General features: G+C 36.8%; 1 protein-coding gene across 1 annotated transcript; it reads right to left on the bottom strand.

The window, feature by feature from the left end:
- Nucleotides 1–3,959: 3,959 nt before the first annotated feature.
- On the bottom strand, nucleotides 3,960–4,832 carry LOC137965118 (zinc finger protein 10-like). The gene has a single exon (XM_068811519.1). It carries the CDS (start codon nucleotides 4,830–4,832, stop codon nucleotides 3,960–3,962), a length of 873 nt encoding a protein of 290 aa, XP_068667620.1.
- Nucleotides 4,833–16,268: the final 11,436 nt, after the last annotated feature.

The raw sequence follows: 16,268 nt of genomic DNA, 5'->3' as shown, positions 1-16,268 counted from the left end.
ACGTAAGAATTGACTACCATTTTGTTCAGAAAAATGTGATCATGGGATGTCTTTAAGTCCACCATATTTCCACCATAGACCAGATTACAAACATTTTTACTGAACCTCTTAGTTCAGCTTGAGTCGGGTATGTTACATCAACCACTCAACCAAAAGCCATACAAGGGAGGATATCCATTTGCATAAATCAAAGGCAAGCCTTGCAATGGAGGACATCCTCATGCATGAATCAAAGTCACCCAACTCAAGAAATTCTAGAAGATCTCCTCTTTCGATCACTCACTCGAGGGACCCATAACGAAGAACTTTGGTTACTCTAGATCCTCCTACAGGATCTACTCCTGAATCCTCTCAATCAATAACAATCAATCAAGGGAAACTATCTCCTCAAATTACTCAAATCAAGCTCAAATACCTCAGCCCAAAAAAGAAGATCAAGATCCTATAATAATGGAATCAAGAGTGGAAGGAAAAATCTCATAAATTGTATAAAAAAATAGAATGACCACTAGAGAAACTTAGAGACAACCAAGTGTGTCAATTAGTTCATTTTTTGGTCTTTGTTTATGCTTTGAAATGTATATATACTCCTTTGTACTCTCACTTGTTCAATGAATCCATTAAAGAGTTCTCTCATCCTCTCATGGTGTTTTAGATCTCCTCAAATACTTTTTGTCACTTCTCACTCAGATTGGTTAACTCCTCTCATGTAGTGGACTCTTGGTGTATGCTCTCTAGTACTAGGGTCGACTCCTTTTTTTCTTTCAATTGTTTCTATAATCTAAGGTCGACTCCTTTTTTCTTCCTACTTGCTTGATATAGTTGGCTTCTATAGGACCAAATCCTATTTTTCTTCCTCCTTGCAGCTTGGGCTCGACTCTTACTTAGGGGTCGAGTCCTTTTTGTTTTCCAAAGCCTTGTGTTTTATGGGCTTAACTCATTCTTGTCTTTCTTCATGCAGCTACACTTGACTCCTCTATATGTCATCCCTACCTGAATTTTGAACCACAGATAAGTATTTAAGGATTGCAAATAAGGAATGTTTCTATAATTAAGGCAAGGTCCAATATTCTCCAGGCTTCCTCCAATTATGATTGTTTGCTATCTCAACCACTACCAGCCTCCTTTCTTCATTTCTTGACAAAGAAACATTCCTGATCTATATATTTTCTTCTCAATTTCCATGTTTCCATTGCCCAAGGAGGTCTACTTTAAGCTGATTTCTATCCTTAGAAGTCACAAGATTTCTGTAAATTTTCTTAACAGATACAAGGATAATCTATAAGTTAGTCACATAATTGCAAGATGATCTTAAGCCACTTTCATATTTCAGTCATTCTTACTCCCTGGGCTGATACGACATTAGGTGGCTGCCTGGCTTTCTCTTCTTTCACCATGATCTGTCTACTGTGCCGTCTAGCTTGTGCCTTCCTCTACAAACAGAGCTGTGAACAATTTGAGTTGAGGGTTTGAAGAGATGTTTTCACACTTCACAGCACCATTATCTGTCTACTGTACCCTCTTATCTTGTCTGGTACAAAAGGAATTCTGAGTCCAATGTCTTCACCTCACTGGACAGTTGGGTTCCAGAAACCTCCTTTTTCTCAACAAAGATAACATTAATATGAACAACAAACAAATTTCATCTCAAGTCTGCGATTGCCTAATTCCTAATGTATGGCTATGGCTGTCTTATACTCCTAAAGCTACCTTCTTTTTTCTTTTGCTTCGGTAGGCAGATATTTGTTCAGATCATCTCTAAGCTTCATCCTCGGATTCAGTGGCACCGGATTTCCTGAATGTTATGTTTCAGTCTCTACTTACAGCTCATTGTTTCTTTGTATTTTCTTGCTTCCGCCCGATGTGTGTTCGATTTTATGCTTGAGAGAGAGATGCAGAAACGAGGGGGGAGGCCCCATCTCCAGGTTCTCCCTGATCTCAGGATCGTCTACCAGCTCAATAGCTACCATGGCTGATGCACAAAGGGGTTCGTCACTGAGATTGGAAAAGATTTCACTGCTTGGCAGCATTTCTATAAGATTTCAAGAGACCGAAGTGGCGATCACGGATAGTCTGAGCTTCCATTATTTATTGCTTTCACGGCCTCCCAGAAAACCCAAAACAAAGGAAGCCACCCCATCAAAGAATAAGTCCTCATTCCCTTACTGAATTCTATAATTTTGAGAGAGAAACGACATAACCCGCCCATGTGCTCCTTTATCTCTGCCCCAGAAACCTCCTTCAGTACATAGGCTCGCTAGCTGTTTCATCAATACAAAAACAAACTGAAATGCTCTTCCAATTAACTTTACACAGATACGGAAACTTCGTCTCTACCAATGCGAATTATCCCTCTTACCACTTTAAGCCTTTCCATGAAGTACTTTACACTGATCTAGAAGTCACTCCTTCCCAAACCCCACATAGAAGCCTCCTCAAAAGAGCGCAAATCATTAAACCGATCTTCAGTTACTCGCTATTCTCAGTAGGCCTTTAATGGCATGTCTTAATTCCATTATTTAAGTCAAAAGCGATGTTTCATCAGCTTCTCTTGTACAGACCATGCACTGAATGATCGCCTTATATCCTGCGAGATTTCGGGCAGTGTCAAACTAGGGTTAGGGTTAGGGTTTTAGAGTTTGTCAGACGGATACGTAGTGGCGTCTAGGGTTTCTCAACAGACAGGGAGTTAATAAGTACAGTGGAAGCGACAAAATCGACTATAGAAAAAGATGATGGTTATGATGCAATAATATTCCCTCCTGGTTAAAGAAGCCTTTTCGTGGTAATACTAAATTGAAATGATTCCCAGAGTTGGTGGAGAGTTTGGAGGTTTTGACGCTCGAGAATGGTGAAACAGAGAATACAAAGCTGCTGGAACTCTGGGCGGAATTGGATAACAGTAGATGCAGAGATGCAGATTAGGCTAAATTACATGGAAATAGGAATCCATGTTGTTGTGTATCTAACAGCATCTTCACGGACCCATATGCATTAATTTAGTTCTCAATCGTATAATGTCGAACACCAGAAAAGGTTTAACACATTCCCATGCAGTGTCATGAACCCATCGTCGTTCTCTCTCTTCTCTGCCTGAAATCATTTCGATGAAGCAAAACAAATGAATGAGGACAAGGAAGGCGGAAGCTCCCCAGACTTTCACCTACTTCAGTCTTGAATTAACGCTCGCATGGTTTAATTAGATGTTGAGGACTGCAGATTAGTGATTGCACCATAAGAGTGCAGATTTATCGTCTTCTAGTAAAAACCTTGATTCTCTCTAAGCGCAGGGAAAATCTTGGGGTTCGTGTCGAATTAGTGCAATCTCTGTTATTGAATCCCAACGAAGAAGATGATAAAAATGACATATCGTTTACTCACGCGAAGTTTAGTTTCTCTCCCCAAGCATATAATCTCTATTAGTAGTCGCTGTGTCAGGAACCAATCTACTTCATTGGATCAGGAGCCAACATCAGTGTAAGAGGAGTATTAGTCGCAACATCTATCTTACTGAATTCTTTCATGTTTTGATCTGATCAGGAATCTCAAAAACAGTGAAAGTTTTCTTTTGAAAGAACTTAAATTTATGGTTTTGGCCAACGACAATTAGTAGATTATCATGAAACATTAATTGAACCTAGAATAATTGAACCTTATCGAGGTCGCTGGCTTCTGATAAGCACCAACTTGAACTTCTTTTTGGGAGCTGAGGTGTAGCAGAAAAAGAACAGAAAAATTGAAGAAAAGCATTTCAGAAAGATGTTCTTTCGACTGTTTTATGTGGTCATCAATATTGCCATTGTTTCATCGTTGGAATCAAAGAAAACAGAAAAAAAGCCATACAATCTGTCTGAGTGGAGAGAGGCTTTGCCAGAAGATGAAAACCGAGAAAGAGAAAGAAAGAGCAAAAATGAATAAAAGATACAAGTATGTTCACTCAACCATTGTGAGTTGCAGATTTACTTGACTTTAGGCCGATCCCCCAGCCTAAGCTCAAGATCTAAGTCCTCCGTGGCGCTAGAGCCAATTCCAAATACCTCAGGTTGGACATGAGGTTTGATGAAGAAAGGCAAAGATGAACTAATCCCGTTTCTTTCGTTTGGAATGGATTTGTTGAAGACTGGAGTGAAACAAACATCTACTCTGCGCCGTTTGCTACGAATTGTTTCCTCTTCATCGACACGAGCATCCGATGGCTGGCTCCGGCGCCTAACAAATTCTCCTGGATCCACTGCCGCATCTGGCTCGGCATGATTCCTTTGCACTTGGGAACCCGTTTCTCTAAACCTCGAAATCTTGCTCTCAATATTTGAATCTAAGATGCTGAAGAACTTCGCAGACGGAGAAGGCAAAGCGAAAAGAAGGGACCCTTTTTGGGGTGGTTGAGCAGTAGATGAAGGATAAGGAGAAAGCAGCTTCTGCTCGCTATAATTCTCAAGGATAGATGGATCTGAAACCCTTGAAGGAGAATTAGGGTTAGCATTTGGTCGATTCTTACAAGCCAAGTTGCAAACATGAGATGAATACTGAAGACCCAAAGGAGTGCAAGAACTCTGATGAAGATTTTCCACGTGGGGAGTCGGAGATTGCCTGAGTCTCGCTCTATCTCTTCTGTGAACATTCATATGACCACCAAGGGCTTGGGCAGACCTGAATTCTCTTCTGCAGAAGTTGCAAGAATAAGACCTGGGAGGCCAGATGCAGCCTCCCATGGCACCAGCTGAATCTTCCGCGAATGCCTGCTCTTCCCAAGAATCACCAAAGGAGGCTTGAACATGAGACCCGGGGGTAAGCTTTCTTCTAGTCCAAATCGAATACCTTGCTTGCTCCATTCCTGCTAGAGACGCAATTTCATGACAGGGATCTTATAGTTAGGGGATGAAGATGGATATAGGTTGAAGAAAAGCATCTGTATACAAGTTCAAGATACTGAAAGCTACAGCGAATCTAGTCGAGTGAGAAGAGTTTTGCAGAGAAAAGTCTCTCTGCTACCTTCGCAATTTGGAAGGTGGGCATTCGAGTTTGGCTGTTTTCTAGTTTTTGGTTTGAGCTGGGATTTCAGCCTGTACAGTTCTTCTACTCACAGAGGTGAGCTACTTACAACAGAAAAAGAAAAAAAATCTAGACACCTCATTTCGCGAGAAATTGTATTCAATGCTAAAAGCTATACCTATCATATAACAATATTATTTATACGTACATATGGTTTACAAGTTTCATGTAAATGAAGTGGACCCAGTTGGCGTCACCTTTGCAGCATTGATCTCCCCAACTGTACAGGTTATTAAGTTGTAAAGCTTTATTAACGCCGCTGAGTCGGTATACAGATCGACCTTGTATTGTGGTTGTCCTAGTTTTCTCTTTTATATTTGGGGCACCGCTATTCGGGCTTATCATCGAAGAGGATCATCAGTTGCGGCTGAGAGAGGTTAGAGAAAAACATAGAGTGTGTGCGATTTCTTTTGTAAATTATTTCATCTTCATAATGGATTACTGCTGAGGCGGAAGATAGATTGTAGTCTCACTTTGAGGCTAACCAGTATCAATCTTTATGTTCTTCGTGCTTGTTTTTTCTTCTTTTGCGATTATTATTACTCTCGTTAATTTTGAATTATGGCGTCTAATTCCTAACATAGGTTATCCATGTTCGTCGACCTTCTGAAAATTTTGCTAGAACAATAACAAGATAGACATGAGACTGGATTTGCTGATACCAAATTCATCTTAAGCTATAAAACTCAGAAATCTGAACCAAATTTTCAAATTGAAGTTGTAAAGAGGGTTACATGTGAAAGGAAGTTTTAACTATTATCCCACTATGATCTATGATTAAAAATAGCTTAGATAATCAATTAGGAAAAGATCATCTCCAACTTCAGTTGGTCAATTTGAGATGAACTTGAATTTTTTTTTTTTTAACTTTCATTCACTCTTTTCAAATAACTTAGAGGAAATGGAAGGTTAATCAAGAAAACCTTCTTCTACTACAGGCTAGTTTCTTCATTTTACACTTCATGAAGTCACTGTTTGTTCAAGTTCTTCTTTTTCCGAACTTCTACATTAAGATAAAACAATCATAAATTATTTGTTATATATTATAGTATCTTTGCCCTTGTCTACCTGCAATACTTGCTGTAATCTAGTAAACTACGCATCTTCCTTCCCGATTTACAGACTGAATCTATGCATTTTTTGGACAATAGCTCCTTAAAAAACGAGGCCGGAAGATGCAACCTTACTCCTTAGAATCTTGCACAAGGCTTTAAAAACAAAGATATCAAAGAATTATCGTTTAACTTGTCAAGACTACTCAAGAATCGGTGTTGAACGACGATAGTATTTTAATACAATCCAAGTAATTTACTCAATTCTTTGCCGTAATCCAGTTTGGTTTCCTGAGTCACCTTCCCTACGACTGGAAGGCTGAGATGGTCCGAGCTTGGTGGTGACCCAGAGTTGGTTGCAGGGTTTTGAAAACTGTCCATGGGCGTGGACGAGATCAAGACCTCCGCATTAAAGAATTCACCAAGTTTGATTAAAATAGTTGCTGGGTTGGCGTCGTTTTATTCACTGAACGATTTGCACAACCACAAGCAATCCCCGTTTATACATATAAACACATCAATCATTCAGTTGTTGCAGTGACCTCGCAGCTTGGATAAAGAAATGGTTTCAAGTCTCCAAGACAAGCTTGATTAGTTGCGTCTTTTGTCTGCCTCGCGAAAGAGATTTCTTCAAGTTATCTGTATGATCAGTCCATTAAGGCAGTTTATTTGGGATTTTTCATTCTCTGTTAACATGAAACAGATCCCTTTCCCGACCAGTCTAATTGCTTGTGGCCATTACAAAATATTCTTACCAAGCAGTGTCCTGTTGGATTTGGTTGAGGGGGAGGGCTCCCTCTCTGTCCGCTTGCTTTTCCATCAGGAGGAGGAAGGAGCCTCACCCATCTTGTAAGACTTTACGAGCTTGAATTCCCTTATTTTATACAAATAGCATTTTCCATGGAATCTCAATAGGCCAAATGCATGGAAAACAAGTCTGCTCCTTAAACAAACCAGGAACCATTATTCTAGATTTTGAGAAACTTCTTCCACGTCTTTCAGTGAGGATAAAAAGAACAGAAGAGACGTGCTCACAAGAGTCTTGAGACTAGTTGTGACCAGAGGATGGATACCATTATTTCATCTGTAGCTCTTCCTCCGATAGAATTGATTTTAAAGAATTAAACAAAAGAGAAGAGCTCTGTACCTTGCTTAAAATTTTAAAAAACCCAGGCTTGAATAAAGGACCAGCTTTTCTTAATCACTAGAATACAAATGATATTGTCCTTTCTGTTCATATTCTACACAAATTGTCTTCATGTCCCACTTGCTTTTGAAATGAAGCTAAGACTTGTTTGATCTTTCTACTTGATTACCTTAAGAACAGTTGAAAATGGAAGAGATCTTCTAGTGATTTGTGAAAACATGATATGTTTATTCATAAGATAAGGACACATACAAGAATAATATAGGGTAGCTATTAGTTTTGATATGACACTGGGCTACATAACAACATATAATACAAATCTATTGGGGTCATTGTTCTTCAATAAAGACATCAGGATACATAATTTTTTTTTTTTTTTTTGTAATCCCCACCTCTGGCATGCCCTGCTTTGACTCCACAACATTATTTTAACTAAACTAGTACCCTTCAATTCAAATATCACATTTGATGCCCAGAGGCAGGTAACTCCCAATACAGGATTTGCTTCAGTTCTGTAAAGAAACAGAGAGTGGGACAAATTATAATTGTAGATTAAGCAAAGGTTGTTATCTGAAACATTTAATATATATCGTGTTAACTGGCTACCAAGTATTATAAGCTGTTAAACTTAGGGAAGCAAAAGAGTTATCATCTCTCATTTCGTACTTTACAATGTGAAAATCAACCTCAAAGGCTTTTAATGTTCACATTCATCTACCTTGAAGTAAAGTCAAGCTTACCTCTCTTCATCTGGTTTGAGAAAAGTTTGCCTTTGTAACAAAACTGTGACTTCGTATATCGGAAACCGATTATACTTTCATTGACTAACTGTCATGATATTTGCATATGGAAGCTTTCAAGGGAGGCTGTCAAATTTTTTTCTGGTTTTGTTACTGAATTAGATGTCTGGCTTTGTCGTCTTCATTGAATTTAGAATTAATTTACTTGACGAAATTTCGACGAAGTTACATAATTCCAACATTCGTGTACCATTCCACTGTCTACAATTAAACAATACGATATTTGGTCGAGATCGATGACGATGTTTACGATAGATGGGGCAAGAAGATATGAACACTCCTCCTAATCTCTCTTTTTTTATGAGGATTTATCATGAAAAGTGAAGAGGACTATAGATAGTATGATAGAAGAGTCAATGCAAAATCTCAAATTAGAGGGATTTGTCATTAAATTATTGATTATTCTGCAGGAACAATTTAATCGATGAAGTCCGTGAAAGGATTAACTTAGTGATAAAGGATTATCTTCTCTTCGGTTCAGGAGATAAGAGGGATTATCTCTTAGTTCATCTTGTCAAAGAAGAACTCTAAAAAAATAAAAATTGAAGAACAATTTGAGAAGTACTTAGAACATGCAAATATGCCTAGTCAAACCCTTGTCTTGGAAAGAGAAGGTCAGCTCCGGTGTCTTAGGCTACATATGATATGGAGTATTTTATCAAATTTAGGTAGGAAGGCGGCCAACATAGTCTTCTCCTCTTGCTTCAATCTATTTTTTTTTTTCTCAACCTGTCAAAGAAGAATGTGTGGCATAGAGCACAGTCCAATAGGATAAGAGAGAAGAAATACATTCCATTCATGTTAGTGCCCTTAGTTGAAAATGTCTATCCCAAGAACAGAAAAAAATACATTTTTTTATTATAGCTTTCTAGGAAACCACTAAAATGAGATTTGATTAGTGTCTTACTTAAACCTTGCATTATAGAGAGACACAGCTTGAATTGATCTCACACAAATGATACAAATAAATCTTGTTTAGGTTATAATATAGGTTGCTTGAATTGGTTGAGACCAACAATCTTGGCTTTGTGAACCTAGATTTTGAGGATCACAATGCCTCACAAGAGTCCAATTCACATAATACCAACAAAAATCTTATTAAGTTAATCATTAAAATCATAGTTAAATAACACTAATAGGACCTTAGTAATTCACTATCATATTTAAAATTTTACCTAAATACTTCTTAGAAGCACCATATATAATTTCCTAGAGCACATTATTCCATTATTCACTAGTGACAAATTGGAAGATGTTGCTAAAATTATTTTTCATTGGAGAGAGACTATCTGATGTCAAGTTGATGCAATATACTCATTTTTATGTTGGTATAGTATTTGTATGAACTCATTCTTCATTCCATGAGAATGTGACACTTCATATTATCATTTTATCCTTCGTGGTGACCCTGCATAATCCACTTCATCTTGATTGTCGATCAAACTTTGATCTCAGTAATCAATTCCTATTTTGATCAATCCCTTGATTTAAATCTCCATACTTTTACCTTTGAGAAGTTCGACTTTGACCTTTGATCAACTAGTGATCAAGTTTAGGGTTTAGTGATCAAGTTCATTGAAAGTTAACTAGTGATCGATGTCAATGATATGGATCGTTGATATCGGGATCCTAATTTCACAATTGAATTTTCATGTCTGCACATGCAAATCCTTCAAGACTTTGTTCTCCTACTAAGATCGAAAGTCTTGGAGCACTTTCCATTTTTTTTTAACAAATGATCCAAATCTCATGGGCCTAGTTTTTTGAGACCAGATTGTATGTTGCAGCAAGGCTGAATGATCCAACACTTAGTGGTTGCACCCCTTCATCTCTTATACACTTTGGAAAATATGGGCCCTGAGATTATCGATCCAGTGACTTAGATAGAATGTAAGGGTCCACCTTGTATGCATTTCATCATCTCGATCAAATAATGAACATGACTGAAACGAGAGTGGATCAGCTTTGGCCTTAGTCGTGGTTGTTTGTTTTCATCAACTTTCAATGGCTTGAGAGGTTGTGGGCCCACAAATTATGACTCCTTATCAACCACGAACTATTTCAAACTCAAAAAAACTCGACGATCACTCCTTGTTGCTTAGTTTGTGAAGGTTGGCATTGTGGAGTTCATTCGGCACTGCTTAATCTGTTTCGATTTGAGATTGCGGAGAAGCTATTTGCTGCCTCTAAGTTCAAGTCTTCAACTTCTTCGAGGTAACCCTTCCTTCTTTTTGTTTCTTTTTCTTCTCGGTCTTCTTCTGCTTTAGGTTTCTTCTTCTCCTTTTCTCTTCCTTTTCCTCTCAATTTTCTTCTTCCCAGTTTCTTTCTCGTTTTTCTTTTCTATGTTGCTCTCAGATTCTTCTGTTTCCTAGGTACTTTTTTTCTCTTCTTTTTCTCTTTCTTTCTCTTCTTGGTTTTTCTTTTTCCTTTTTCTTCCACTCTCTTTTCAGCTTCTCTTTCTATTTCTTTTTATTCTTCTCGATTTCTTTGAGCCTCCTTCTTCTTCTTCTTCTTCTTCCTCTGTCTCTCTCTTTCCCTTGATTTCCCTCTCTTCTTCTTTTGCTTCTTCGCCTCTTTTTTTCCTCTACTTCCCTTTCTTCTTCTCCTCTACTTTCCCTTGATTTACCTTTTTTTTTTATTTTGTTTTGTGGTTCTCCTGTGGCCAAAGGCGTTTCTATGGCCATGGACCTCTGCTCAAAGGTGTTGAGTCTAGAAAAATGATTGTCCTAGCTCGACCTTCTATCTTTCAGCCAACAATAGGCGAGAGGAATAAGGCAAGCCATGGAGGCTCATGCACGCGAGCTGCCATGATGTTCAGATAGGAAATTTGTGTTAACCATAGGTTGACTCACTTATTACTTTTGATGATAACAAAACTTAATAGAGCTGATAATTTGCAAACTAAGTATTTTATATATTTTACCTTCAAGAGATATGCACCTCAAGGTCAAAACCCTAAAAAGATTAAACCTATTCAAGACCTCAAAGATCATGGAAAGTCAATTCTTGAAGAAGCATCCTTGAAGAAGAAGACAAAGTGAAGAATGGAGTTTGGAATCATTGATGTATAACAAAACTCAATCCATACGTAAGAGAGCTTCCAAATACCTTCTTTTAGGGGGGGTTAGTGCACATGACTCAGGACATGATTTTCATGCGCATTACACAGTTCATGTCTTGATGTCGTTAGGGGGTGTCGAAATTCATGTCATATACATGAATATACATGAATCAAGAGTTCATGTCTCAGGAGTAACGGGCGGAAAGGAGAATCATCCACTTGATTCTCTCGCGCGGGCTCTCTCTGGCTCGACCGTCTCGCTCTTTTTTTTTCATTTCGCTCGTTTCGTTCCCGCACAGACACTCGTTCCCGCAGCCCTCTGTCGTCTCCGTGAAACCCGAGCTCTCTGCTCACTCTCTCGTCTCCGCCGTCCCTCTCCGGTCTCCCTCTCTACTGCCTCCATCTCTCACTGCAAACGTTCTTCCGGCGTCCTTCTCTTTCTCGGACTCGCTCTCCCTCTGAACCTCCCGCTCGCTCTCCCTCTGAACCTCCCGCTCGCTTCTCCCTCTCTCTTATCTCTCTGTCTCTTCTCCCTCTCGGCATCTCACTCCCTTCTCCCTTACGCTATCATTTTTTTCCCCAAAAGACCTTCCAATTTCTTGCGATTTCCCCTGTTTCAATTTCGTTTTTCTTCGATTTTGACATTTGGACTTCTCGGCCTCCCTCTCTTCTCCCGCTCTGCGTACCGTTGGAGTGCCGCCTCTATTGGCGTTGCCCGCCGCTGTCGTCGTTGCCCACTGGCCCGTTGCCGCCGCCGTTGCTCGCTGGCTCGCCCCTGAGGAAGACGACGATAGTTTAAAACTATCGTCATTAATTTATAAAATAATTATTTTTATTTATTTAATACATTTATTTTATAATTACTATATTAAAAATAGTGATTTAATAGTCATAATTAAAATATTTTAAAAATAAATATTTGATAAATTATCTTGGCATAATTATCCAATTGCTATAGTTAATTAAACCAATGGTTTTAAATTTTGCGATAATATATTATTAATTAATAATACATAAAATATATTATATACAAATATATAGTGTGTTAAATTTATGATTAGATCAATTTTTTCTCTTAAATTATTCATTTTTAGGTTAAAGTATATCATATGTTATTAATAACTCTACGTATTACTTTCATTTTTTTATTTATAACGTTATTAATAACTCCACGTTATTTATTTATTATTTGTAATTAATCATGTGCGTATTTCATTGGCTCATATAATTACCATATTAATGCATAATAATATATCTAATTCAATTAATATATATATTAATATATTTAATTATACATTAAATAATTTATTCGTATAGTAATAATGGTTGTTTTACCTAATTTGGAGTTTAAAGATTATATTGTAATTAAGTGTATTGTAAAGGTTTAGAGATTCTTTTGTTTTTTTATGTTTTTCTCATGTTGGGGTACTAACACTGGAAACTGTTTTCCAGTGCACATGAAGTTGTCAACACTAACACCAAATGCGAAGATGATCTTCATGTACATGACTGACATGATCTTCATGTTGGACATGAACTTGATCTTCAAGAATCCATTTGGGGCACTAACCCCCCCTTAAAGTAAAATGCTATACGGAGTTTTAGGACATTCATTACATTCACACATGTTTCAAATATTCATGTACATCTTCTAAAACATGAGCACTTAGAGTCAATCATTCTCATGTTTTAAAGGTCAACTTAGTTGAATTAGCACTGGAATGATCGATCAACCTCTGCCAATGATTGATCATCCAGAAGAAGTGCATAAGCCAAGCTTATAAAGCATGATTGGTCAACCTAAGTCGATGAATCGATCATCTAGAACATGACCATATTATGCTCTTAGATTGATCGATCATCCCTCTTAGATTGATCGATCAATATTGTCCAGGCAAGCAAAATTTACATTGAATGATTGATCATCTCACATGATTGAACGATCAAATAGAATCTTGCTAGTCAGGGACATAAAACATGTTCGATCATAAGAAGTTTATTGATCAATCATACTTGTAATGAATTACCAGAGAAAATTCTGATTAATCGATAATATCCTAACAACAATCGATCAACTTAACATGTCATGACCAAAGGAAATATTTTGATCGATCAGTCCATAAATCAATATGTTACATCCTGATAAGGAAATATGTTACATCCTGATAAGGAAATATTTTTCCTTTCTTTGTTTTTATTTTTTGAAAGGTTCATCTAAAACATAATTAATCTAGATAGGAAGGGCAAGCAAGAGCTAGAATCTAGCCAATTTCTTGGATAAATTGTAATTGTAAAAAATGTACTTGACCTACATGTGGCTTAAGTTTCTCAAGGCACTTCCAAAGTCATTGGACATAAGGAAGACCCCCATTCATTAGAATGTGAATTTTAGGACTATGAGCTCTGAAGAACTACTAGGAATCCTTCTCACATATGAGACAGAACCTCAAGAAGTTGAGGAAGAATAACCTAAAAGAAAAATCGTTGCTCCTAAGGCCAAAGTGAATGTTGAAATGATCTCTATTGAAGAAAGCTCTGATGAAGTGAATTTCATCACTTGACACCTACTATGCTTGTCGTTAGTAATGGGAGATATTTGTGGTTGGAACCCTTTTCATGGATTTAGTTCTTTTTTAATGAATTATTCAGGTATCTTGATCATTTGTTTATCTTTTCTTTAGTTGTTTGTGTGTTGCAACTATCTCCCATAGCCGTCTTGGGACTTAGCTTGTTTCTCTTCTTTTTGCTTAATACAATTTTTTTATATTTAGAAAAAAAAAATATTGTTGGTGCCAGGTGGCTTTCCTCTATGTTTATTTAGTCTTTTATTCTCATTTAACCTAAACTTTACAAACAATCATGAATTTTCTATAAGGGGTTATCGATCTTGGAAGAATCAATAGTCATGCTAGTCATAGAAGAAAGAGTACTTAGTTCGGCATGATTACAACTTCTCCAAATATATCAACTTATTTATCTCAAAATAAGTACATTTTAGGATGTAAAATTATGCTTGGATGAAAGATATTGAAGTCTAGTTTCAGAAGAAGATAATTTTATGTCAATCTCATATATATTTAAGGAGATATTCATATTGTAGTCTGCAAGGGTTAAGATATAGAATGAAGAGAATCAAGAGGTCATAAAAGATTCAAGAATGAATATTTTTATGTCAATTTAGATATAAAATTAAAGATATTTTTTTATCAACAAACCGTTTGTTCTAAGCTATTTTTTTGGAGATATTTACATTAGAAGTATCAAAGGCCAGTTTTGCTAAAAATATATCTTTTTTCCCTATTTTCTCTCCTATTATCTCTTCAGGCATTGATGTGATTTGAATTTCCTTTTTCTCCTAAAATACAATTTTTTTTAGCCAAATTTGTCTTCTAATCAGAGAGACTTGGTCCAACTTAATCAATCTATGATATGTTTATTCAAGATAGGAAATATCTTGCATTAATGTTGTTTTCAAGTTTTGTGTTTTTGTTACTTGATTATATATCTACCGCATAGTTAACTCCAAAAAAGTATGATCACCCCAAAAAAAAGTTATACTTGGTCAAGATCATTAAGTTCTATCGTTATAGTCTCCCCAAGTTTTCAAAAAAAAAAAAATCACTTTGGAAGTATGAGTGTTGCATAGTCGCCTCCTTCTAGTTTAAGTTGTTTTCCTCAAGTATTTCTTCAGTTTATCATCTTATGCTTTTATCACTTCAGAGCAATGCTTAGACCCACTACCTAAAAAGTATAGGAGTGTGCCTAACATCCAGCTTGAGTCAAGTATTTTATTCTTCACCCAAAAAGTGATTTGTGTTTGAGTTACCCTTAAAAAGTGAGTAGTCACTTTTTTAAGCCCTAAAGTTGAGCTAGTTTTCTACATTTAAGATTGAGCGGAATGTGATTCAGACTATAACCGTTTTGACTGGTGTATAGACTTTGTTGTGTGGCTAGGAATGATTTTCTTCTCCCATATTGTATTTTGTCCAAGCTAGGTCTCTATATTCTTTTTATCCCCAGCTTGAGGGGGAGAGTAGAAAAAGAAGTACAAGAAAGAGGTATTTTGTTCCACATGTTGTGGTAATTTTTATGTGACCAAAATATTCAAGAAAAGGGGAGCACAAAAAATGAAGTTTTTGCGTCTATGAAGAATTTTTTTGCAGCAAAGAAAATTGAAGACTAAGAATCATTTTCTCAAGTTGAAGTTATAAACTCCAACTCGATGGGGTATTGAAGAGAGTATATGGAAGGCGCTTACATGACTCTCATGGTAAGAAGTCTCACAAAAGAGTCTCAGTTTAAAGATGTTTTAGTTATGTTAGTCTTTTATTTATTTTGAGTTGTTTAATTATGTTAGGAGTTATCTTTAAGTGTTAGACTTTGGGTGTAATTGAAAAAATTGTATTTTAGTTGTCTATTACTTTCCTCTATTATAAATAGGGACTCATATGCTCATATTACAACAAATCATTGAAGTTTTTTTCTTTTCCAAAAATTCAACACTCTTCATTTACAAGATGTCTATGTGTGCCTAAGTTTCCATTACACCTCTTATCTATTAGTCAACTCACAAAATGGTTTAATTGTTCCATAACTTTTCCCCTACTTATGTTCTTCAGGATCTGCAAACAAAGCATGTTATTAATGGAAGCCATAAAAGAGGGGGGACTCTATTATCCTGATTCACCAGGACTAATTGCCACCACCAATGCTCAGCAAATGGCTCTTAAGTCACTTAAATAAATTATTTTTACATTACAGTCTATGTCAAGTCTCAACGCCGATGATCTCAAATGAGTAAACACCATCAAAGTACTTATTATCCTCGTGGTGAAACCAAAAGTGTTGCTCTATTCTCTTTAGTTCACTCTAATATATGGGGCCCTATGAACATTTCCAATGTTTTCCGATTTATATTTTGTTACATTTGTGGATGACTTCTCCCAAGCAACATGGTTGTTTCTCTTAAAAGAGAGATCTGAAGTCTTACCTCTCTTTAAGTTCTTTTATGACATTATGTCTACGCAGTTTAACATTACCTTAAAAATTCTCTGTTCCGATAATGTCAAGGAATATATGTTTACAAATTTCCAATTCTTTTATCAAGGAAAAGGCATAACTCACCAAACTTCTTGTCTCTACACCCCCACAACAAA

The sequence above is a fragment of the Aristolochia californica genome, unplaced genomic scaffold, assembly GCF_029961685.1.
Source record: "Aristolochia californica isolate CCGP_79_NKW_82.1479 unplaced genomic scaffold, dmAriCali1.0.hap1 SCAF_5, whole genome shotgun sequence".
NCBI lineage: Eukaryota > Viridiplantae > Streptophyta > Magnoliopsida > Piperales > Aristolochiaceae > Aristolochia > Aristolochia californica.
The sequence above is the reverse complement of the archived record's forward strand: the minus strand, read 5'-3'. Positions and strand labels throughout refer to the sequence as shown.

What these genes read in the sequence shown, in the direction of transcription:
- LOC137965118 (XM_068811519.1), bottom strand. Translation starts at nt 4,832, where the DNA reads ATGGAGCAAGCAAGGTATTCGATTTGGACTAGAAGAAAGCTTACCCCC.